Below are 18,764 nucleotides of genomic sequence, written 5' to 3' on the forward strand. Positions count from 1 at the left end.
TTGCTCTACATTCTTTGCTCATTGGATCATTTCCTATATTCTAGGCACCTAGAAGAGTATCTGGCACAGAGCTGCTGAGTTGTGTAGCTTGAAGGAATACCATTTATAGAGCCTCCATGTGGTGTCCTAGGAGCTGGGCAACATTTTGGTTTGCCCTGACACAGAGTAGGAGTTTGGTAAATATTTGTTAAATGAATTAATTAATGTTAACTCATTATGGAAGAGATTTGGTGTAGGGAGTTGGCTGGAATGAGTTCTTGTAGGGATAGTAAACATCACAATTTTATTTAAAAATTTCAGCCTGGGCAACATAGTGAGTCCCTGTGTCTACTAAAAAATTTTTAAAAATTAGGCATGGTGGTGTGCACCTGTAGTCCTAGGTACTTGGGAGGCTGAGGCAGGAGGATTGCTTGAGCCCAGGAGTTCAAAGCGGTAGTGAGCTATAATCATACCACTGCACTCCAGGTCTGGCAACAGAGCAAGACCCTGTCTCTAAATTACAAACAAAAAATGTGTAATCTTTAGCTGTCCTGAAACCAAAAAGTAAATAGAAAGGGGTGGAAAAGGGAGTGGGTGATTCCAGGGTTAAAAATTCGTTTTTACTTGGGAGCACCTTAAAAACTAGCTAGGTTTTAGGTGTCTTGGCAGATTTAGTGGCAGTGCAGGGAAGATAAACCTGGTCTTTCTCAATATAAAAAAGATAACCCAAATTCCTTTCTGTTTTCATTCTTCTTATTCTTTTAAGGTTCTGCTTGGGTATTATATTCAGGATACCCATGTTTCCAAGCTCCTTTCTTATACCCCATTATTAGGACAGAAAGTCCAACAGCTCTGCTTCAGCTGTGAAGCAGCTTGTCCACAGTAGGAGTAGCCTAATTAACATACACTTTCTATATGCTTTTTCTGTGGCCAGTTGATGAACAAAGATAGTTGACCCATTACTATTAACTAAATTGATGATGGATATCTTTATGACAAAACCCTACCTCCACTCCCAGAACAAACAAACAATTAAAAAAACCTCTCAAGTCAGAGAAAGCTGCCAAGTTCATCGGGTAGATATGATTTGAATAGCAATTTAATTAACCAGCCTCAAACTTGTTTTCTTCCCAGTGAGGAGACAGCTGTGCATGTCATTTTTCATTCAGCATGTATTGGAGTGCCTTCTATGTGCCAAGTACAGATCCAGACACTGAGAGAGTGACAGTGAACAAGGCAGCAAAGACAGTTCAATGAGCAAGATGCTTTCAGAGTGGGATAATACAGACATAGTGAAATGCGGTGGTGGTCTAGAGTAGGATCTCTCCCAGATAATGTGGTTAAGGAAGGCCTCTAAGGAAATGACATTTGAAGTAATCATGCGAAGCAGGAGCAGCTATTAAGAAAAACTTAAGGCGGAAACAGTCTTGGCCTGCTAAGAGAAACAGAATGAAGGCTGGTGTGGTTAGAACATAGTGTGAAAAGGGAAGAGTGGCATCCAGATGAGGTCCAAGAGTTAGACACGCACGTCATGTACACCCTGTAAGACTTGGGAGTTAGGATTTTTTTCTGATGGGATGTCATTGAAGAGTTTTAACCAGGTGAATGATATGTTCCAATATAATTTATAAAATTCCCTTTTTAAAAATGGCTTAGTATAGAGGGATGGATTGTAAAGGCCAAAGGAGGGGCAGGGACCTGAGTTTGGAGGATATTGCTGTGGTACAGGCTAGAGGTGACATTGGCTAGGACTCAGAAGCAGTGAGAAGATACTAATAGCTTCCATTATTTAATGCTTCCTTTGTGGGAGGATGCCCCCCCAGTGTAAAACTGATAGGATTTATAGGCATTGAGTAGGAGCTGGTAGTAGGTGAAAAGAGAAATCAAAGATGATTTCTAGGTTTTTGACATAAGTGAATGACTGATGGTGCCCTTTACTGAAGTAAAGATTTGATGGAGGAAATCACGAGTTTTGTTTTGGCCAGGTCAAGAGTGAGATGTCTAGTAGATATTCCACGGAGTGATGCCAGATAGCCAGGTGGATAAAATAGTCTGAAGCTCAGTAGAGAATTAATTTCTGAAGACATAAATTTGGGAGTTACCCACATGATACTTATTTATTGTTGTGTTATGGGCCCCAAGAACACTCCCAGGTTTGGTGATTCCCTAGAAGGACTCACAGGACTCATCATGTAGTTGTACTCGTGGCAGTGATTGATTACAGCTAAAGCGTCCAAAGCAACAGCAGTAGCGGGTGGTGTGCATGCAGTGCCTGCGGCAGACTGAAGCACTCTAGGTGTAAGCTTCCAAGTCCTCTCCCCGTGCGATCACACACACACACACTTAATCCCTCCAGCATTGAGTTGTGACGTGTATCAAGTATAATCTACCAGGAAAGCTCATTAAAGACTTCGTGCCCAGAGTTTTTATTAGATAGGTCATGTAGGTACCCTCTGCCAAAATTCTAGGCCCCCAGAAATAAAGCAGGTGTCATTAAGAACCATATTGCTTGCACAAACAATTTAGGCACAGTAAACCACCCTTATCAATTAGGAAATAGTAGGGACACTCTGAAATCCCAAGTTGCTGGACACCAGCCAAGTACCTTCCTAAGGGTAGCAGTCTGGCCTTCTATGTTAACTCTTTTCTGAACCAGCTTTACATGAGGTACTGTTGGAAGTATAGGGAATACTTAGAATTACTGCTCTTGGTAGGTCTACCATAGACCTGCTATGCATGGGATAAGACAGAGGTATACAAATTATTGTGGTTGTACCAAAAAAGTGCCATGGAACTGTAGAGGAAGAAAAGGGCCCCAAGGCTGGCTTAGCAGGGCTTCAGGTGTCCAGCTGACACTTCAAGCAGCAGTTCTGTTTGTGTGTATCATACACATTTTTTACTCTTAAAGGTCAGTTTTGCTATCTGTATTGAAAAACGAAGTGATTGAATTTGTAATTAATCAGTTAAAATCCTAAGTGTTCAACATAGTATTAAGTTGTGTATATAATTATTTGCCATCTTCCACTTTAGTCATAGATTGGTGGCAAAGATTTTTTAGTCTTTTTTTTTTCCACTTAAAGATTGCTCAGTTTAGATTGGAGTTAGTACAACCTGAAAATATTGCTCTGTTGTAAAACGGCTTTATTGCTTTAGTTGTGCCTGATTCCAGGTGCCAAAGTGACTTCCATTTCACTGGAGTTACTTCCTTCGAAATCTAATCAGTACAAAGATTTCTTGAATATTCCATCTATAAACTTTGAAACTTATCTAGCAAAACCTTGATTTACCACATTGATCAAGGAAACACCTGTACTGTTTAGTTATAGTAAAACCCTTTTGAAAATATTTTGCAGTTATAACAGATTTGAGCATCATTTTCCACTGTGCCTGAAACTGTACACAAAACCAGTCTTAGCCTTAAAGGAGTCACAGATATCCCCAGAAATGGTCAATGGTGGGTGTGTGTTCTGATACCCACCCACTTTTTAACTAAATCCTTGGTAAGAATTTGTTTTCATGAAATTGGTTTATCCTCCTTTTAAGTAAACAGAGAATCTGCAGTGAACAGATTTTATGTTAAAAGTACCAGACAATTAGTTAACTGAGTTCTGATGAGTTGCAATTTGGTTATATTAGTTATAATGACTTTATTTTTCTAAGCCATACATTTGATCACATCAGAGACCTCCCATTGCCTGCAAGTCACATGCTTTAATATGACATTCAGGGCCCTCTGTAATTGATTTCCACCCTATCCTTCCAGATTCTTCTGCAGTTTTGGCACATTCCCCCATTTACTTCAGCTACCTGAATTACTCAAGAGTTCTCTTTTCTCTTTGCTTTGTTCAATTTTGGCAGTTCCGTTTGAAGGAGAAGAGCTAGCATGAACAGAGGCACATGCACATGAGAGAGCAAATTCTGAGTAGAAAATACATAATGGGTGGGTGTTGCTGGAATGTGAAGTTCCAGGTAGGGTAGGGAAAGGAGGCTAAAGAGGTCTGAGGGGTTATGAGTGAGCCCTAGAGGTCAGGACCCAGCCCTTATTTTTCTTTGTAGTTCATAAACCTTCATTGATGGAGCTGGGGTGTCCTTAGTTGATTTCTGACTTGATGACCTTGATACAGTAAGATGATTGTTGAAAGTTAAGTAACTATATAGCTTACTGAAACCCATATACTTGTTTTTGAAAAAGATTATAGTTTGACAGATACTTATTGTGCTTGTTCAAGGGCACATAGCAATGGGAGAAAAAGACAAATCTCTCCCCCTGTGGAAATTACATTCAAATGGAAAGCGTGTAAACCAAAAGTAAACTAGTGAATATACAGTGTACCAGAAGATAAGTTGTATGGAGAAAAATTAAGTAGGGGTAGGGAGTATCATTTTCAATGTGAAGATTAGGGAATGACACATTGAAGGTGGTGTGAATAAACTTGCACCTGGAGGAGGAGCGGGATGGAGCTGTGTGGCGAATGAGGAAATGGTGTTCCAGGCAAAGCAAACTTTTCAAGTGCTAAGGTTCTGAGGAAGTGCCAGGGTAGCTGTTGTGGCAGGAGGTTGGAGGACAGGGATGGGGAAGAGTGGGTAGGAGATGAGGCCAGGGAAACATGGGCCAGCTTGGGAAAGGCCTTGGAGTCTTTATAAGGAGTTTTATTCTGAGGGAGACTGGGAAGAAATGTTGGCAGTTTTGAACAAAGGAGTGACGTGGTCTGCCTTAGCACAGCAGCTAAAATTACACTTTGAAAACTCGAGAGGTTATAGGAGGACAAGGGTGGAAGCGGGGAGACCAGTAATGAGGCTACTTTAGTCATCCAGGTGAGAGATGATAGTGCCTTGGGCCAGATTGATAGCAGAGGAAAAGGTGAGAAGTAACTGTTTTTGGATATACTTTGAAGGTGGAGTAAAAGTTATCACAGATATCAAGTAATTGGGTCATATTTTTAACCATTACATACTTAGCAGTAAAAATGTTTTCCCCCATTTTTCCCCAACCCTCACTTCTGACTTTAAAAAAGTTTAACAAAAAAAGAGTTCATTTTTATGTACCCTGATTGAGTCCTTTAGTCAGTGAAATTTACAACTAGTAATTTGTAAGTAAGACTTTCTGTCGGAGCTAGGCTGAAACCTCAGCTCACCTTGAGTTTACCAAAGTGTTGTCACGGTTGGGTGTGAATAGAGTGCCCATCTCAGTTGAATTTGGTATGGTTTCTTCTTGAAGTTCCTACTAAAAGCCATTTAACTTAGATACTGAGGTGTCAAGGTGTCCCTTCTTGTTTAAAGTCATTCAGTATAAGATTGTTGCCATTTAAACTGCCTCACAAAACAGAACAATTCATGGAACACAGTGGGTGGTGACCGAATTCACTTTTCTTTCAGAAAGTCTTCCCCTGCTCATCTACTTGCTGTCTTTTTATTGTAGGCAGTTGGTTCTCATCGAGTGCTGTAGTCCTCTCATATCCTGTTTCAGGAGTTAACATGTCAGGGAAAACATTTTCTAACTTCTAATTTCTATCCTTTGATATAAATTATGAAGGACTGCATTATTCTCAAGTGTGTTCTAAGATTATCAGACACCTTTGTGTGAACACGGACTATGGACTTAGCCCAGAATTAAAATAATTATGAAGTAGTTAGAACTGAAATGAGTCTTGACATATATGTGTATATGATTGTGTTATACATGTATAGGTGTTGTGTTAGAATTGATGAGTTGCAGTGAATTTATCTCCTGTTTTAAACATCTGGTTTTTAAAAATCATTTTTCTGTCTTTAAGAGTTCTGGCCAGGCGTGGTGGCTCACGCCTGTAATCCTAGCACTTTGGGAGGCCAAGGCGGGCGGGTCACGAGATTGAGACCATCCTGGCCAGCATGATGAAACCCTGTCTCTACTGAAAATAGAAAAATTAGCTGGGTGTGGTGGCATGCGCCTGTATGTAGTCCTACCTACTCAGAAGGCTGAGGCAGGAGAATCGCTTGAATCCGGAAGGCGGAGGTTGCAGTGAGCCGAGATCACACCATTGCACTCCAGCCTTGGCCACAGAGCGAGACTCCGTCTCAAAAAAGAAAAAAAAAAGAGTTCTGATCCACTTTAATTTCCAGCAGAATGTCTAGCGGTACATTTTAATTAATGTCTTCTTAAAAAGCAAGCTATCACAATTGATAAGATGGAGTTTTGGTAATTTTCTGTCTGTAAAAATTGGCCATTGACTTCTCATCCTATTTGCTCCATTTCTCAAGCGGGGAAATAGATTACTGTTATGACATGATCCCTCCCACCACCGGAAGAATGTAGTTTGTGGTCAAGTTTTGGGTATCCAAGTATTACAATATGTACCTTATTTGGTTTTTAAATGTGTAAATCATTTAGTCAGTTGATTTCTTCTTTTTTTTTAAGTAGGTCTGTCCTAATTAAAAACAAAAAAATCTTAAGCTTATATATATCTTTTCATCTTTTCTGGGCAGAGAGGCAGATGAAGGCTGTAAAAAACCTTTAGAAAGATTGCTGAACATCTGGCAAGAACGAAGTGTGTATGGCGGCGAGTTCATACAGCAGCTGAAGCTGTCTATGGAGGACTCCAAGAGCCCTCCCCCCAAAGGTAGAAACATCACCACATGTTTACAGCTCTTGGTCTTTGCCTACTTTCGAATCAAATATGAAAAGCTGCAGTGGGGTTTGCTGTGAACCACCAGCGATTTTATGATTCTTCAGAGAGAGATGATCATGAATGATGGTGAGAATTTATGTAGTGCTCACAGCGTGTAAGCCTGGTTCTAGTATTCATGCTGTTCATCCTCTCACACCCTGACTTTTGCTCTCTATTCTCCTTGGCTTGCTTCTGAATTTCAGAGACTTTCCTTGCACAAGAAAAGGAACAGCAAAGTTGTTGAGAGTTGTGGTGCACTAGGAAGTAACCTGGATTAAGATTCTGTCCTTGCTCTGCCATTAACTACAATAGGACCTTGGATAAGTTTCTTAGCTTTTAAAGAACTTGGTTTAATTAAATGTATATGTGCTTTTGAAACATATCTTTATGATTGTCAGCATGCTGTCTGTCTAAAATTGGTTTTTTGTTTGTTTGTTTGTTTGTGAGACAGAGTCTCTGCCTATCATCCAGGCTGGAGTGCAGTGGCATGATCTCGGCTCACTGCAACCTCTGCCTCCCGGGTTCAAGCCATTCTTCTGCCTCAGCCTCCTGAGTAGCTGGGATTCAGATGCCCACCACAATGCCCAGCTAATTTTTGTATTTTTAGTACCGATGGGGTTTCACCATGTTGGCCTGGCTAACTGCAAACTCTTGACCTCAAGTGATCTGCCCACCTTGGCCTCCCAAAGTGCTGGATTACAGGCGTGAGCCACTGTGCCCGGCTTAAAATTGATTTTGATTTTTAATGAACCTAGGATATCCGTGGGGTGGGGGTGGGAGAGAGAGAGAGAGTGTGTATGTGTGTGTGAATTTTTGCAAAGCCCTTAATAACAGCTTATGTTATTTTTTTCTTTAAAGAGTAAGAGCAAATGTTATTTAGTTACTTGGCTTCTGGTTAGTTGTGGTTTAATTCTAGTTGGCATGACATGTTTTTAAGCTATAGATCTTGTCTGCCTGCATACATACTCATTGCCTGGAGGATCAAGTCCAAGTACTGATAGGATTGAAGACCCTTTCTATCTGAACTAGCCTGCTCTTCCCGATTCTTCTCCTGCCACTTCCTCACTTACAGTATTCTTTGGCTGAACTGAATTGCTGACAGTTTCCCCTCTGGATGCTCTGTTGGCACTGCTTCCTTTACATCTACTGTTACCTCTACCTGATGTCCTTCTTGCTTTCACTGTGGCGAACTCATTCTCCAAGAATGCTCCTCTCACTCTGATGTCTTCCCTGGCTCGTTTGGGCTCATGTGGTCATTCCCTCCTTGTTCTCTTACTTTGTACATGCATCTGCTGTGGAACCTAGTCACGAATAGCATGTGTGACAGTATCCTTCATTGAGCAACCCTTTATTGTGTACCTTTCATGATCCTTTCCAGGTCTGAAATTATTTGCATTTTACAATGGGTAACTTTCCTGTGAAACCAAAGGTGAGAGGCTTTCTGTGAATGACATAAGTGCTTTCAGACTGCAGGTCATTGTTGTTTTACTTGGTGTTGCTAGAAGATAATTTTAGGATCACTCAGGTGGTAGGTAGCTTCTGAAAAGCATGGTGTTTCCTACTTTGAATTCTAGTATTTGTATTGTGTCCTTTGGAGGTCTTCAGTATAGCTTTGGGGAATTATTCAGCATTCTTTACTGTGCCTTAGAGTTCATTGGTAAACAGTGCTGATTTTTAAAAACAGTTTTGGGCAAGTAGGAGAGCCTTGAAAGAGGATGTTTGAAACTAATGTTGAATTTCAATTTAACATACATTTGCTAGACACATTGAGTAAACATCTATGCTAGATGCTATAGGAAAGAGGGAGAAAAGAGTGAGGACTACTTCTGCACTCTGGGAATGTGTGGAATTTGTGGCAGTGATAGTATTGGAAATAGCTTCGTTGGGTTTCTGATTTGTTTTTGAGCCTGGACAGACATTAACAGTAATCGAGGCAGTTTCCTCTAGGTAGAGGATAATGCTGATCTGAAGATAATTTCTCTTTCTCTATTCTATAAAGATGAAAACACACATCAAAAGATTTCAACATGTATGTTAGTCCCAGCTTACTCACTCTGTCTTCACTGTCATCTCTGGACTTGAGTAATCAGAATATTTTACCACAGTCCTTTCAAATATTGATGAGTTCTCGAGAAGTTTATTTCCAAATTTGAGTAGTTCTTTTATATACCAGCTTTGATTCATGGATGATTCTTTGTTTTCAGGCAACTTCATGGAGTTTACCTCTGAAATAAAAATTTTTCTGTGGAACTTTGACAGTTCTTACAACATTGGAGAATGCATGAGCTTAGGAATTCTGTTTTAGAACTGGGTATTAAGTTCATACACCTGTCTTCTCGAGGTGTCTCTTGAAACATCATCACCCTGTAAATATACACAATTATGTGTCAGTTGAAAACAAAATTTAAAAAGTAAGAAAAGGAGAAAAGTACTCTTGAGAATACTCAAGCTGTTGCTTGACTGAATGGCACTTTTTTATTTGGGCCACATGTGACTCATGTAGTATATAGTTGAAGAAGGATTTAGAGAGAGAGGGTAGATACAAAGGGACTAGCATTTATTGAGCATCCATTATGTACCAGCCTGTCTGCTGGCTGTTTTCATGTTACTTTTTTTTAGATCCTTACAACTACTCTATGAATTTGGTATTATTTTCATACTTTAGATGAGGATACTGGCTCAAAAAGGTATACCAGTTTTGTCCAGAGAGATACAATGGGTAAGTGGCGAATTCCCAGATCTGTATGACTTTAAAGATGATATTCTTCACACTGTTTTATTTCCTGAAAGTACACGGATTCAGTGGACTTGAATTTTGTTAGGAATTTGTGAGTCAGTTATCCAGCTTTCCTGGATCTTAATATAGTTTAGTTATTCAGACTTCCACAGTATGGATCCTAGCTGTCATTTCTAAAGCTCTGTGACCTTGGCCATGGCATTTGATCTCTCTGAAGCTCAGATCCTCACTGTACAATATGGCTATTAATGATGATACCTTTCAGGGTTGTGATGAGGATTACTTGAGATAATGCAGGTTAGATGTTATCAGTGGGGCGATGATACGAGTTTGATTTGCCCCTGCCAGTTCTAGTATCTAATAAGCTGAGTTTCTGTATATGAACTGGTAGCAAAAGTAAGGAGAGTTTTTTAATATTTTCAGTCCAGACTTTGAGCGAGGCTAGAGAACATGGTAGCTAAGAGTATGAGCTCTAGCTAGGCACAACTTCCCTGGGTTTATGCCTGGATTTGGCTGCTCAGTTCAGTGAGATGATAAGGGTAGACAGTGGGTAGAACTGGGCCTCAAGTGTTAGACCTTTATGCGTTGCATGTTCTTTTCTTTCCATAAGTAAAGTTGAATGTGCTTTATTAAAATGGCCTTTATTATGCAGGGATGGAACAAAGAATGAGGAAGCTGTTGCAAATGATATTTCCTGATCATTTTTTCATTATAAACATTATATAAAACCTGTAGGTGTGTTTTTGTTGTTGTTAACTAGTCAAATGAAGCAGTGGGAGTAGAGAAGGAACAAAGAAATCTGTAATTGATTGTACAATTAGTTGTAAACACCACTGCACTTGGACCAGCCACAGGATGGTTTTTTTTTTTTTTTTTTTTAAATCACAGAAAATTTCAAGTGGATCCTCTAGGAGATCCAGCTTTGCGGTAGATGGCTGAATATTATAATATGATTTGGGAGCCTGCAGGCCAGCGTTTTGCCTTAAGATTAGTTTCACAGTCTGCCATAGTGTCTGAAATTCTCCCACAATCAGGTTGTAAGAGGCATACTATAAACTCTTAGGTAACGAGGATTACTTAAGGTTAGCTGAGTACAAGTTCCCCTGGAGACACAGGGACAAGTTGGAGGATGGAATCAAAGGTGCCCAGTATGAGGACAGAGGGACTTTGGCTACCCCCACAGTTTGTCCTGCCTATAAACAGAGTGGTCGAGTGAGTTAAAAAGGTACTGTAAATATATACCATGGTAGAAGCTGAATTGATAGTGGAAGGCTTACCTTAAATTCAGATGTAGAAATGGGACTGACAGATATACTGGTTTTTTAAATAATTTTAATTTTTAAAAATGTACACCTTTTGAAAAGGAAACCTGGAAATCCCAGGTTATTTTTAATGGCTGTCTAACTAGACTGTCAATACTGAGCCCCGTAGCTGCTGACTTTGGAGCAGTGATAGTCATTTCTGGCCCAGCACTAGCATTTTCCAAGCTCTGTGACTCCTCCCTTCAAGCGGTTTCAAACTCCAATCTGTCATCCCTTTCCTAGGTACTGTAGGGATGTAGAGGAATAAGACACTGTGTTCTTGTCAGAGAAGAAGATTTGCCAGTGGGCATACAAAGTAGCAAGGCCAGGAGCTTTAAGAGAGGCCCAAGTGGCTTGGACGTTGGAGGCCGTTACTGTCATTAGGCTTTCAACTTAGGAGGAGTCTATAAACTCATTAGAAACCCCTGAAGGTTTTTGAATAGGGACATGATGGAGTGAGCACTCAACTTTAGGAATATTAATTTAATAATGGAATACAGCCAGTCTTCCATATTCACAGATACCACATCTACGAATGCAACCAGCTGCATATTGAATATATTTGGGGTGAAAAATACACGTTTTTAAAATGAAACAGTGTGACAAGTATTTACATGTCATGTACATTGTGTTAGTACTATAAGTAATCTAGACATAAAGTATATGGGAGGATGTGTGCGTAAGTTATATGCAAATGCTATGCCATTTTATACCAGAATCTTGAGTATCCTCAGATTTTGGTATCTGTAGTGGTCCTGGAACCAGTCCCCATGGATACTGAGGGCTAATTGTATAGTCTGACTTGGGAAAGGAGCAACTAGAGGCAGAGAAACAGTGGTAAATAATAAAGTTATATTAAAATAAGTAGCAATTTAAAATAACAGCAAAATAACTGGTCTCAACCAGCTGTGACAAAGGCCAGATTGCTGATAAGAGGCTGTGTAGGGGAAGGAGCAGAGAGGGGGTATGTAAGGCATCCTTTAGAGGTATGCAATCTGCTAGAAATTGGGACCTTGGAATAGATTCTAGTGGTTTCCAAGGCCTTGTACCTGGAAGATGGGTCATTGGAAGTGTTCATAATGGAAATAGGTAGCTCAGGGAAGGAGGAGCCCTGTGGGGGAAATGATGAGTAATTCATGTCCAGAAATCTTAACGTTTGTAGCACCAATAGCTTCTCCAAATGGAAATGGGAGAAATCTGGAAAAGTAGGATGATAATGGTTAACACCTGTTATGCCCTCTTTCATCAGGATGGCAAAGGACATATGGTCCTAAAATGATTTTTTAAAATCATTTTGAGTCTTGTAATGCTGTGTGTGAGCAGCAGTGTGAAGTGGGAAAAAGAGCTCCAGAAAAGGAGGCTTTGATCTGTAGTACCCAGATTTACACTAACACATTTTCTGCCTTTGGGCAAACTGCAACCTGTGAACCTAGACATTTTCATGAAAATTTGAGTTGGGGGAAACAAAGGTATAGGTCTATCTAAGGCCTCCCATTGCCAGAGTTCAGGAATTCTAAGTGTCTTGAGGTAGTAGTGTTTGGTTTTTATATATAATAATTTCTGTATGAGAGTTTGAAAACGGAAGGATTTCAGGTTTTATAATTTTTTTCTACCACTTTTAGTGTATCTAACAGTTACTTACTGAGCATTCTTCTAGGTGCTTGAAAGCAAACAGAACAGTATAAAATTTTTTGAAGTTTGTACTTACTTTCTAATGGCCACTCCTTCCACAATGACCGCTTTGATGCCATAGTGGCTAAATGTCTACATGGGTCACACCACACATTAATTAGGCAGCTGCTGTGTGCAAAGTACTGTTAGGTGTTTCGTGTGTAAAGTATATCCTAATAGATTTTTTTTAATATTACAAATATAGCGGTCTTTGCTTTGCATAGTAGTGCAGGATTGTAATCATGACCATGTAAACTGAACCCATGTAAAGCAATCTTAATAATCAGTGGGGAAACTTATGATTGTTCTGTGACTTTTAAATTTTTTTTGGTCAAAGAATTAAAAACTCACTGTTGATTCCAAATGTGTAGGGAAACATAAGAGATTGTAAACTAATAGTCATTTAGTGTGCTATAACTTAACAAAAACATTGAGAATCTAAGTGTGTTTTCTTTGTAACAAACTTAAGAGTAGTTTGAGCAAGGGTTGCCTTCTGGTATAATTTATATACATAAACAGAGCAAACAGCTTTTCAGTGCCTTAGCAAGTTGTCATACTGTACCTAGCTTTGTTCGGATCAGCTTCCAGCATTTTATCTTTTATGCTTTCGGTGTTGTGAAATACCTCTCAGTTGTTTTAGCATGCACTTTTTTTGTTAGCATCTCTTCCTCTAGGATGGTGTCATTCTTTTCATCACGACCACTTTCTTCATTGCTAAGTTGGCCTCTCCAAGGTCCTCTGGCTGTGGATCTAGGCTCCCTCTGATGCTGGCAGTGGCAGCATCCTGCAGCCTGCTTTTTCTTCTGTAACTCCACTGTTGTGCCATTGGGATTTCAGTTCCAGCATTAGCTTTTGTTTCAGTTTCTTTGTTCCACATTCATCATGATGACCAATACCCTCTTTTGATCATTCATTTTTATAAAATGTTGTGGATGTTATCACTGGGAGACAAGGAGACAGCACAGTGAGACACTTTGCTGTCTTTGTGTGACCTGCATAACAGGTGTGCAGTGACCAATCACTGACAGACTCGAAGGATGATGCGACTGGTCACTGATACAATTTGGGGCCTTAAGTTAATAGCAAAATTTGTACTTTATACAGTTACTCAGAGTTAATATGCCGTGATAACTGAAATTTGAACTTTATTGGGGGACTGGTATCATTTAATCTGTGATAACAAATCTTTGTATAATAGAATGCACAAAGTGAGGACAGCCCGTATTGCAGATGTTGCTGTCTCCTTTTTTTGGAGTAGACAAAAACTTTAAGAAAAAATAAAACTCGGCCAGGCACAGTGGATCATGCCTGTAATCCCAGGACTTTGGGAGGCAGAGGTGGGTGGATCACTTGAGGCCAGAAGTTCGAGACCAGGCTGGCCAACATGGTGAAAGCCTATCTCTACTAAAAATACAAAAATTAGCCAGGCGTGGTGGCAAGTGCCTGTAATCCCAGCTACTTGAGAGACTGAGGTGGGAGAATCACTGGAACCCAGGAGGCTGCAATGAGCTGAGAACATGCTACTGTACTCCAGCCTGGGCTACAGAGCAAAAGCTTCATCTCAAAAAAATAAATAAAAATAAAACTTAGGGGCCTGGCTTTCACTTCAAACAGAGGTTTGGTCAGTTAGTATATAATGGATATAATATAGAGAACAGGAGCTTCATGGCTTGGTTCCGGAAGAAAATGTTTAAGAAAAAAATGTGGATATATCTGAAGCAGGTGCCTGATGTCCCCCCTTTTTTGTTAAATGAGAGGGTACTTGTGTGGTGCCAAGTAATTTGAGTGCAGTGGAAAGAGGACAGGTTTTGGAGTCATATCGTAGATGTGTCATTTAACCTCTCTGGCCTTTGTTTTCTCACCTGTCAGATGGAGATGCTATACCTTAGAATTGTTGGAAAGATTAAAAGGAAACTATTGCAATGCCAGGCACAGGCCGTGTCCAATATTTCTTTACTTTCTAAACTAGAATTTATCATTTAGATTTATTTCTCACAGTTGTTTGGCATTTATTTTGTATTGTCTAATTTGATTCCAAAAGAATGATTTTGAAATTAACACATCTATCATAACAATGTAAAAACATACAGTGCAGATAATAAATAATGTAACCTGTCAGCCTCAAAAGTGGTTATATTTAAAATGGTAACTTAAGTAATTTTTCTCAGTAGTATCAATCATATGTTTCAGTAATGGTAATTTTACTTTTAAGGTAAAACTAGATTTATTTTGTTTTTAGAAGAATAGTGTAAAGAATATTTGTGTTTGGAATTTTTGACACAATTTTATTGATAAAATTTCCTCTCCTGTTTTCTGAAATGATCGCTGGAAAACATAACGTATCTCGTTTTATACGCAGTATGTTCTCTGTAAACCCTGGCATATTGGCTTGCTTGATTATATTGTCCCATGAGTTTCTTACTCAAGTGTGATAGTTGGGTAAGTTTCACTTTAGAGGCTTGTTTTCCGTAATATTTTACCAGAGAATCAACAGAGATGACAAAGACCTGTTTGACTCTTTTCAGTAGCGTAGGGAACTACAGCCAATGTAAAATAACTAGCATAAAGGTTACTATTAAGCTGTTCTGAAAATGTGAGCCCCTTCTGCCCTGTTTTTACGTGTGGCCCATTGTGCATAGCATGTGACTCTTACCAGTACAGGATATGCGACTCAAATATATCACTTTTTCTCTTTCCTGTAGCAACAGAAGAGAAGAAATCTCTGAAACGAACTTTTCAGCAAATTCAAGAGGAGGAGGATGACGACTATCCTGGAAGCTACTCACCTCAGGATCCTTCTGCAGGACCCCTCTTGGTAGGTCTTGACCCCCAGGGAGTAGGGCAGAGTGGCTTAAAGTGACCGCTGTTTGAAGACTATGGCCACAAGGTGGCGCCAGTGACCACTAGTATGGCATCATCAAAGGGCAGCTCTCAGGGGCCCCTGTGCATAACCCTGCCCAGAGGAGCTTGCCAGAAGGCAAACATCATTATTTCTTTGTGTGCCATGAGTCTGGTATGGCCTGATGTTTTATAAAGTACTTGGACTTGGTTTTTTCAATCCTAGAAATTAAGAATATTCTTTAAAAATACATTTTGGAGAAAGGGATAGATAATGTTACAAAGACATTCAAAAGCCTTCTACCATGGCCTGTCGCCAGTAGTATGGTTGTTTTATAAAGTAAATAACTCATTAATATCTAAAGACAGTCTGTGTGTCAATAGCAAATTTGCTACACTGTAGCCTATTGATTATTAAAACAGGGAGTTAGTCTTTAACCATGTGTGCATGTTGTTTGGCTATATAAGGTAGCTTATGAAATCTGTCTTGGTTCATTTTATCCATTTGCAGTCAAAGAATTTAGGCCCCAGGTGACAGTTTAAGTAACTTGGTCAGTGTCTTAATTTAAATCCAGGTCTGTCTGACTTCAGAGCCCATGCTCTTTTCAAGGTGGGCTTCATCTTATTTTACCTGAAACAGCTTTATTACACATGGTCATGCTTAAAGCCTATGTAAGTAGGAAGCATGTCTGGTTTGCATTATGTTATGATGTTGAATTAGACTAGGGATTAAATGACAGCAGTGTTCGGTCATATATCTTTGCATTGAAACACTTTAAGGACAGCAGCCAAGATTATTACCTTTCAGGGTAATCTACCAGCTACAGAGCTAGCTACTCCTTGGTCATTATGGAGTGACCTGTTAGCATTTGTTTGTTTTCTGACAATTGAAAAAACTCCTTTTTGATATATACAGAAAGTGCTTCCTTGGTTTACTTCTCTTGTTTTTCCCCCTTTGTTTATAGTAAGTTGGATACATTTAATTTTGGGAGTGACACTCATTTTGTAAAGCAAACCCAAGAAAGAATTGAAGTAGTTGATCAGTCAACATATAAATTATTTTTTCTTCTTCCTGAGACAGGATCTTGCTCTGTTACCCAGGCTGGCTTGCAGTAGCATGATCACTGTTCACTGCAAACTCAACCTCCCAGGCTCAAGTGATCCTCCTCTCTCAGCCTCCCAGGTAGCTGGGACTATAGACACATGCCACTACGCCTGGCTAAGTATTTTATTTTTTTGTAGAGACAGGGTCTTGCTATATTTTCCATGCTGGTCCCGAACTCTGGGCTCAAGTGATCCTCCTGCCTTGGTTTCCCAAAGTGCTAGGATTACAGGTGCAAGCCACCACGCCAGGCCACAACACACAGTTGTTAACATCTGATATTTATACCTTTATTCTATACTGGAAATGATACATCATTTGAAATTAAGCAATATGAACCAAACTTCATTTTTTTTGAATTGCCAAAAACATGTTCTTTTAGAATTTTTTAAAAAAGAATTATTCAGAATTTCATTCATGTCCTGCCATGGATGGACTTAGATAAACTAATTTTGTAGATTTTCTTAGAATCCGTAATGCGTGTAAGCCCTGGAGCTAAGAACAATTGAACAATTTTTTTTTTTTAATTTTTTTTGAGACAGAGTCTCACTCTGTCACCAGGCTGCAGTGGCTGGAGTGCAGTGGCATGATCTTGGTTCACTGCAACGTCTGCCTCCTGGGTTCAGGCGATTCTCCTGCCTCAGCTGGGACTCTGTCCCAAGTAGCTGGGACTACAGGCATGTACCACCATGCCCAGCTAATTTTTATATTTTTAGTAGAGGCAGGGTTTCACCTTGTGACTGGCATGGTCTCAATCTCTTGACCTCGTGATCTGCCTGCCTCGGCCTCCCAAAGTGCTGGGATTACAGGCATGAGCTGCTGTGCCCAGCCAAGATCAATTTTTTTGAGAAATGGCAGGAATGACTGTTTTTAGAATTTGCCTCCACCTCATTTAACTCTAACTAATTTTGTTTCAACTCCATGTCTTAATGGATAATGTTGTTTGTGTTTTCATTTTACAGACTGAGGAACTAATCAAAGCTTTGCAGGATCTGGAAAATGCCGCATCAGGGGATGCTACTGTCCGACAGAAAATTGCTTCTCTGCCCCAGGAAGTGCAGGATGTTTCTCTGTTGGAAAAAATAACAGGTGAGAAGTTAGAGTTTGGGTGAAAGGTGAGGAAAGAGGGACATAAGTGTAATGTACTAACCTAAGGCCATACTTAGGTCTGCGGGTATAGACTACTTGCCATGTGTATTGGATGCCCTACCATCTTGGGATTTGCAAACATTACTCACATGGTGAACAAAGAAACTTTTGAAATAGTCAAAGCTTGAATAGTGACTCTAGGAATTATTGCAGAAATGCTGGTGCGCCACAGCCAGTGGCTCTCTAAATAAGGTCTGTTAAAAACAGCACAAATTGTGTGTGTGCAGGGTAGGTGGGGGAAATTAGGTATTATTGTGTCTCTAACACTCATAACCCTCTTACTAAAAGGGAAAAAATGATGACTCAGGGCTATATGATTTGTCCGCTGCTCTCTGGCAAACCCTGTAGATGATAGTGCCTTTAATGCCAGGAATTTCAGGTGTGTGGTGTTAGGCATGTCGTTTGCCCTAATCATGACCTCTCTAGTTAAACAGGGAGGGGCCGTTGACATTATTCCTGCTTTCTGCCTGGGAAGTTGAAAGGAAGGAATGAAGCATGACTAATCTTGGCAGTATGCTTCTGTTCTTTGTGATAATCTTTGGAGATGGCTGATTTGTGTCTCCATATTGCAGAGGAGGACACTGAGGCTTTGAGAAGATAAGTGTCTTGCCCAAGGTCGCACAAGTAGTGGATCTTGGGATTCTAACCTAGGCTGCAAAGCCTGTGTTCCTCCGCTTACAAAAGCTCAGAGCTTTCATTATGCTGTCTTCCAGAGACCACCATTTTCCCACTCTGGTCCCTTGACTTGGCTGCTTCTCTAACTTCTTCCGTATCTATCTAAAGGACATCAAGGTCACTCATGAAATTACTCCCTCTACGAATATTTGAGGCCCACCTATATCCCCTCAGGTGAAGTGTCAAGAAGAAAAATAAAGTGGGAGCAGGGAATGATTGCAGGAGATATTAATAGTATCTCAAAGGTGCTTAGGGAAAGCCTTCCTGATGAGATGACCTTTGAGCAGAGACCCGAAAAATTAGGAAGCCAGACATGAGGATATCCAAAGGAAGGAAGTGCCACCAGGCAAAGGAAGCAGTCCACGTACCTGGACAGACCTTCAGGCAGTGGGTATACTGGGTTGGAGAACACGGCTTGGAGGCCTTCTCAGTCACACAGGAAGCATCTCAGCCCCTCGCTCTGCCTCTGCAGCCCCAGCAGTTCACGCCACTGGGACCTGCAGTCCCTTGATCGTTCCCACCTCTTCCTAGCCCTCAAGTCCTCATTTCTTCTTTACTCAAATTAGAGTCTGTTTTCACTTTACTCACACACACCTTCAACCCATTTTCTTCTCTTTCTCTCTTCAGTGTAGTCTCCTGGCAAAATCCCTAAACAGGTTAAATCACAT

General features: G+C 40.2%; 1 protein-coding gene across 3 annotated transcripts in view; it reads left to right on the forward strand.

The window, feature by feature from the left end:
* The window catches only part of RPRD1B (regulation of nuclear pre-mRNA domain containing 1B), a 58,762-nt gene that overhangs the window by 7,442 nt on the left and 32,556 nt on the right, over positions 1 to 18,764 (forward strand). For 2 of the 3 annotated variants that reach the window (XR_010344542.1, XM_012455040.2), the window contains exons 3-5: positions 6,442 to 6,575; positions 15,035 to 15,147; positions 17,235 to 17,361. Coding sequence is in view for 2 of the 3 variants with exons in the window: in XM_012455040.2 (XP_012310463.1) it covers positions 6,442 to 6,575; positions 15,035 to 15,147; positions 17,235 to 17,361 (374 nt within the window). In the remaining variant the exon portion in view is untranslated. The remainder of the gene's footprint in view (positions 1 to 6,441; positions 6,576 to 15,034; positions 15,148 to 17,234; positions 17,362 to 18,764) is intronic. The other variant, XM_064382426.1, reaches the window with a different exon arrangement.

Source organism: Aotus nancymaae, unplaced genomic scaffold, assembly GCF_030222135.1.
Source record: "Aotus nancymaae isolate 86718 unplaced genomic scaffold, 86718_ANA_hifiasm-v0.15.2.pri h1tg000029l, whole genome shotgun sequence".
Taxonomy (NCBI): Eukaryota; Metazoa; Chordata; class Mammalia; order Primates; family Aotidae; genus Aotus; species Aotus nancymaae.